The sequence below is a fragment of the Dendrobium catenatum genome, unplaced genomic scaffold (assembly GCF_001605985.2).
Source record: "Dendrobium catenatum unplaced genomic scaffold, ASM160598v2 fragScaff_scaffold_777, whole genome shotgun sequence".
Classification (NCBI taxonomy): domain Eukaryota; kingdom Viridiplantae; phylum Streptophyta; class Magnoliopsida; order Asparagales; family Orchidaceae; genus Dendrobium; species Dendrobium catenatum.
The window spans coordinates 660,371-666,837 of record NW_021319239.1 but is presented as its reverse complement, the minus strand read 5'-3'; the positions used below and the strand labels follow the sequence as shown (position 1 = coordinate 666,837).

The 6,467-nt window shown below is 39.2% G+C and overlaps 1 protein-coding gene across 1 annotated transcript; it reads right to left on the bottom strand.

Annotated features, from left to right (window-relative positions):
• Positions 1 to 451: 451 nt before the first annotated feature.
• On the bottom strand, positions 452 to 2,461 carry LOC110115612 (pollen-specific leucine-rich repeat extensin-like protein 3). The gene has a single exon (XM_020848883.2). It carries the CDS (start codon positions 2,459 to 2,461, stop codon positions 452 to 454), a length of 2,010 nt encoding a protein of 669 aa, XP_020704542.1.
• Between the last annotated feature and the right edge of the window lie 4,006 nt (positions 2,462 to 6,467).

Here is a 6,467-nt window from a genome sequence, read left to right as displayed (position 1 = left end):
AGGTAATAATAATTTTTAAATAGTTTAGTTTGACTTGTAAAATCAATACATTTCTACATATTATCTAACGTGGCATATAATGGATGAAAGCACAACGAGGAAATTTTAATTATTTTATAATATATAATACAGCTAAAAGAAAAACTTTAAGTTTTTTTTTTTTTTGTACAAAGCCGTAAAAATTTTAACCAAGATAATATAAAAAGAATGAAAATGATATCATTAAATAAAATATATAAACTATTTTTTATGTTTAATTTTGATACTTCCCCACCCTCTTTTTCTTTGCAGCATATACGCAAAAGAAATCAATAAATTTTCTCTTAACTTTCTGACCTTTCTGTAATTCCGTTACAAAGAAACAGCAGAGAGATCAGCTCCGCCAACTAGCCATCGCTCATAACAAAAAAGTTGATGGCGACCTCAGACATATTTCAACGTTCAGTAGCAGTTAGTAGCCCGGATAAATTGGTGGTGGCGGAGATGCGTAGCTATATCCACCGACGGGTGGGAGAATAATATCAGGGAATTCCGGAGGCGACAAAGCTGGCGGTGGTGGTGAGATGATTGGCTGCGGTGGAGGCGATGCTAATGGTGGACGTGGCGGGGAGTAGACATATTGAGGAGGTGAGCGACTTGGTGGTGGCGGAGGAGAGTGGACTGGTGCTGGTGGAGGTGAGTATACCGGTTGGGGTGGAAAGTGAATCGGAGGTGGTGGGGAGTGGACAACTGATGGGGGTGGGGGTGAGTACACCGGTGGGGGTGGTGGGGGTGGTGAGTACACTGGAGGTGGCGGGGAGTTGACAACAGCTGGCGGTGTTAGTGAATGCACCGGAGGAGGCGGGGATTTGACCGTCGGCGGCGGTGGAGGAGAATGCACTGGTTGCGGAGGAGATGAGAACAAAGGGGGAGGTGTAGGTGGCGGTGAACTGGGTGGAGTCGGCGGCATGGAGATTGGTGGAGATGATATCTCCTCCGTAGGCAAAGGAGATGGAGCATCATCCACATGCGGCGGCGAGCTACTAACAGGCTTTGGTGCAGGTGTCGGTGATTGCGATGGAGATGGGGTTGGAGATGGGGCAGTCACCGGACTCGAGCTGGGCTCTGGCGAAGGTGTAGGTTTCTCCGGCGACAAAGTGGGGCTATCAGCCACGGGAGCGGGAGAAGGATTTACTGAAACCGGAGCTGGCGTTAGGTTCGCCGGAGAAGGCTTTGGCGTATCCGGCAAGGGAGCAATGGGCTTCGGGGTGGGTTTTGTACTGGAACCACCAGCGCACTTAGACTTGCTGCAGTCGACGGGCTTTCTTACTAAATGATCGCATTCCTTAGCCGTCTTCTGCCCAGGCCGATCGGCAATACAGTTGCCTTTGTCGTCAAAAACTACGCCTGGCCTTGAGATAGCTGAGCACTCAGGGGCATTGCCCTTGAAGAAATTAAAGGAGTAACTAAAATTCGTAAGTTTGGGCAGACGGCAAACCTCTGCGGGAACAACACCACTAAGTAAATTGCGACCCAGATTAATCTCTTCGACGCTGCTGAGGCCTGCGAAAGTCTTGGGCACAGAGCCAGTGAAGAAATTACCGCTGGCATCGAAAACAGTGAGACTAGCAAGCTTACCGATCTCCGGCGGTAGGCAGCCTGAGAGTTCGTTCCCAAGGAGGAGGATTTCATTAAGTTTTCCAGACATATTGCCTACACTCCTTGGGATGCACCCGATGAAATGGTTGTTGGCGAGGATGATAGCGGAAGCGGGAGAGCTGCCGAGGTTTTCCGGGATGGGAGAGTGGAAGCGGTTGTCGTTGAGAAATACCGCATCGAGGGCCTTATCAAAGAGCTCGGCGGGGAGATGCCCCTCGAAGTCGTTGTACCGGAGATCAAGATACTTGAGAGCGGGCATGGAGAGAACAGCGGAGGGGAAAGGACCGACGAACCGGTTGTTGCTGGCGTCCAACTCGTGGAGGAGGGAGAGGCGGGATAAGCTCTTGGGAATGATGCCGCAGAAGCGATTGGAGTTTATGTGGATAAGTGCGACGTCGGTGAGGAGGCCAAGCTCGGCGGGGAGGTAGCCAGCTAGGTCGGCGCCATTGAGGTCGACGCCAGCGACGACGTCGACGAAGGGGTCATCGAGGGCGGGGGCGCAGAAGACGCCGGTGTAGTTGCAGACATCGGGTCCAACCCAATTGCCTGTTGTGTTGAAGGGGTCAGAATATAAGGCTTGTTTCCAGGCGTGAAGGGCGACGTAGGCGTGGCGGAGGCGAGTATTTTTTATGTGGACGTCGATCTTGACGTTGAACTCAAAGTCTTCAGGGAGGTCTCCGTTTTCCGGGAGGTTATGAAGCTGGCGGCGGGCGATGGTGGCGGGTTCGAAGTTGGGAATTGAGGAGGCAACGGCGAGAAGAATACAGAAGAGGAGGAGGAGGAGAGGAAGGTGGAGGGATGGGAAGCAGTCCAAGGCCTGCATCGCGCATGAACCCTCGGAGGGGCCTTAGAGAGAATGGAGGATAACGAAAGAAGAGTAGGGGAGGTTATAGTGGGGAATGGGGAAACAGAAGCCATAGGCGGGCGGCTGTGAGAGCTTTACGGAGGAGAAGGTGCCTAGGCCAATGTTTTGTTCCGGTGATGCAACAAATTCGGGGTGAAGCTGGATCCGTAGTTATTTATTCATTTTGTTTTTATTCTCATACGGGAATGAATTATTTATTTATTTACATTCTTCACTATTTAAAATAGGCACATAACTATATATAGTAGGTTAAGATTTGATCGAACCACTATAAAATCTGGTGTGTTCGTCTGATTTTACTTTTTTGCACATCATCTTCATTATAACTGATTAATAATTTTTTGAGATATATGTTCTATTTTGATATTTATAATTTTATCATCACTATTTTTCAAGTCATATTTAATTTGTTAGCTCCCACATACAAAAATTAAAATTGTTTATTTCTAAGTGTTTTGAAAAATCCAAAAAAAAAAAAAAATACTCTCGCTTAGGATTTTTTTAAAAGCACCAATTCACCCTCCTCTTGGTGTATCTCATACTTTCAAAATGGAACAATTATAAAGTACTAGGTGATAACTATTCTATCACATTCCTTACTTTTCAATTTTAATAAAGATAAAGGAATGTTATTGTCAGCTACATTTTCCCATGGAAAATCACTTAATACTACATAAGTGGCACCCAAATCTACCACATTAATACATTCTTTAGAAACATAATGAAAACAACTTTCTTTAACTCCTTAAGAAAAGCTAAATCCATATCCTAATTTACTTTGCATTGCCAATTGATCATCTCCACAAATTTTTAAAGCATCTTCTTATTATTAACACTATAACCTTCAATTATATTGCCTTTCTTATTATATATTCATTCTTAGATCATATCCCTGAGAGAAATTCCTACCAACAACACCACTTAGGTCAAGTCATAATGAATAATTTATTTACCATAAGCTAGTGAAAATCTACATTTATGATTCCTTATTAATCTAGCTAAGGTTGATTTGATTATAACAGTGATGCATCCACATTTAATTTTATCCATTCAGGAGGTGGAGGATGCCAATTTTTATGATTCAACACTTTGAGGTGGTTAACATCCTAAATCTCTAGAATATGATATAATTAAGGTTGAATACATTAGATAGGTTGAACATGTAAAATACTTACTAAAGAGGAAAACATGTGCTTACCATATTTACAAGCATTTCTAGCTCTCCGAGATTGATACTCAACAGAGCACTACATCCTGACCATACCAGGATAAGTTTATGACTTCATTTCCATCTCCTTCATGATGTCTAAAAACTTTTAAAAAATTGATATATAAAATTGATATATAAAATCCTTAGTAAATAAATCTTGCAATAATATCTTTAAGTTTCCACACAATAAAATAGGTTTAATGTCTTCAATTAGATTGCATCCTCTTCGACATAAATTAAGTTCTTACAACCTTCTATACACCAGCCAAGCATTTATGGGAAAAGCATTCCTACTTATTTTTCACCAAAACAACAACTCCCTGGGCATTAATTTCCACCTCCTCATCCACTTCAAATTGACACTTGAAGATACATTACAAAATAAATAAAATTCAAAAGCCAAATCTGTAACTGATCTACCAAAATTCCCCTAAATTAGTTTTGTTTGATCTTTTAAGATGTTTGAGTAAATAGGGATTCTTTTGCTCTCCAAAATGGTTTTAAGTTCTGTAACATTCCACCCCTCATCTTTTTCTAGTAATTGAGCAACTGTCAAACCTTGTAAATTCATAAAATTTCAGTGAGTAAGCCACCTTTCCAGCTTTCTATTCAAGATCCAAACATCTTATAGAACACTGACATTTAACCAATTAACCAATTTTCATCTTATTAATAGCTTCAGTTACTTATCTCCCTCTACTAAAATGTGTGCACTGCTAAAGTTCCTCTCTTAACTTCTCCTCTATATACATCCTTTTGATACTTGGTAATGATGTTCCTACCCAGCAATGAATATGGATTTTAAAGAAACTCTTCCATGCTAATCGAGCCTTTAAAGGATCTTTGTCGCCGTGTAGGAGCTAATCATGTGGTTTGCTGCCACCTCTTAGGAGCTCTCCACGTGTCGAATTATCTCAGATAATAGTCATTTATTCCAAAGCACTAAAATAAACAATTTTGTTAGACGCCACAATATTGATTGGAGATACTCTATCATCTATTACCCTCGGGAAAATAAATTGGAGGAGGCATTTAATTTTAAAGAAAACTTTAGACGATAATAAACATCAATGGCATGAGAAGTTGGTTGAAGCTTTATGGGCATATCGAACCACATATAGAACTCCAACTCAATCTACACCATATGCTTTAGTCTTTGGTGCTGATGATGATATTCCTTTGGAAGTACAGCTATTATCACTAAGAGTTGTAATAAACTATAAGATTACCTAAGATTAGAATGCTAAACTCTAGTTAGAAGAGCTCAAAGGTTTACAAAAGAAGTGTCTGTAAGCTTAAGAGAACCTTGAGTTGTATAAAGCTAAAATGATCCAGGCTCTAACAAAATAGTTCATCCAAGAACTTTCTAAGTAGGTGACTTGTTGCTTAGCTGATTGAAAGATATGAGTTAATTCGAGTCGATGTGGGAAGGTCTATTCATGGTGGAGAAAGTCTACCAAGAAGGATCTTATTAGCAGATAAATTATAAAAAAGATTGATGTATGTTGCCTATCAATGGATGATACCTTAAAAAGTATTATAATAGTTTATGTACTAAAAACTTTTTGCAATAAAATAAATCCTAAAATTTAAATTTCCAGTGTTGCAGAGGCAATATAAAATAAATTGGGTCCAAATGGAAAAACCAAGAAACTTACCTGTAATGGAGTTCAGAGGACTTGGTTCTAAATTTGCTCGTCTGGGAATTGATCTCCCATTTGAGTATTCAGCTTTCTCTAAAATCAATATTCCAGACAAAGTTTAAATTCACTATTTTGATAATCAATCAATAAGTCAGGTTCTAAATTCGCTCATCTAGGAATCAATCTCCTATTCAAGTATTTAGCTTTGTCTAAAAATCAATCTTCCATTCAAAGTTTAAATTCACATTTCTGATAATTGATCTATTGGTCAAGTTCTAAATTAGCTCATTTAAGAATCAATCTCCCATATGAGTATTAAATTTTGTCTAGAAATTGATCTTTCAATTGAAGATTAAATTCACCTTTCTAATAATTAGTCCATCAATCGGGTTTTAAATCCACTCATTTGGGAATCAATCTCCAGTTCGAGTATTTAGCTTTTTCTATAAAATGATATTACAGTTAAAGTTTAAATTCACCTTTTGGATAATCGATCTATAATTCAGGTTCTAAATTCACTCATTTAGCAAATGATCTCCCACTTGACTGTTCAACTTTATCTTGAAATTGATCTTCCAGTCAAAGTTTAAATTTACCTTTCTTATAATTGATCTATCAATTAGGTTCTAAATCCAGTCATTCAAGAATCGATCTCCCATTGAAGTATACAACTTTGTCTACAAAATAATCTTACAGACAAAGTTTGAATTCACATATCAAAAAATCGATCTATCAATCAAGTTCTAAATTCACCCATTTGGGAATCGATCTCCCTCTCAAGTAGTCAGCTTTAACTTAAAATTGATCATCCACTCAAAGTTTAAATTCACCTTTTGATAATCAAGCTATCGGTCAGGTTCTAAATTTTCTCATTTTGGAATCAATCTCCCACTTGAGCATTCAGCTTTCTTTGGAAATTAATCTTCCTGTCAAATTTTAAATTCACTTTTTTGATCATTTATATACCAGTCATGTTTTAAATTCACTCATTGGGAATTGAACTTCCACTCGAGTATTCAACATTATCTAGAAATTGATCTACTAGTAAAAGTTTAAATTTAAATCTTTGATAATCAATCTATCTATTAGGTTCTAAATTGACTCATTCGGG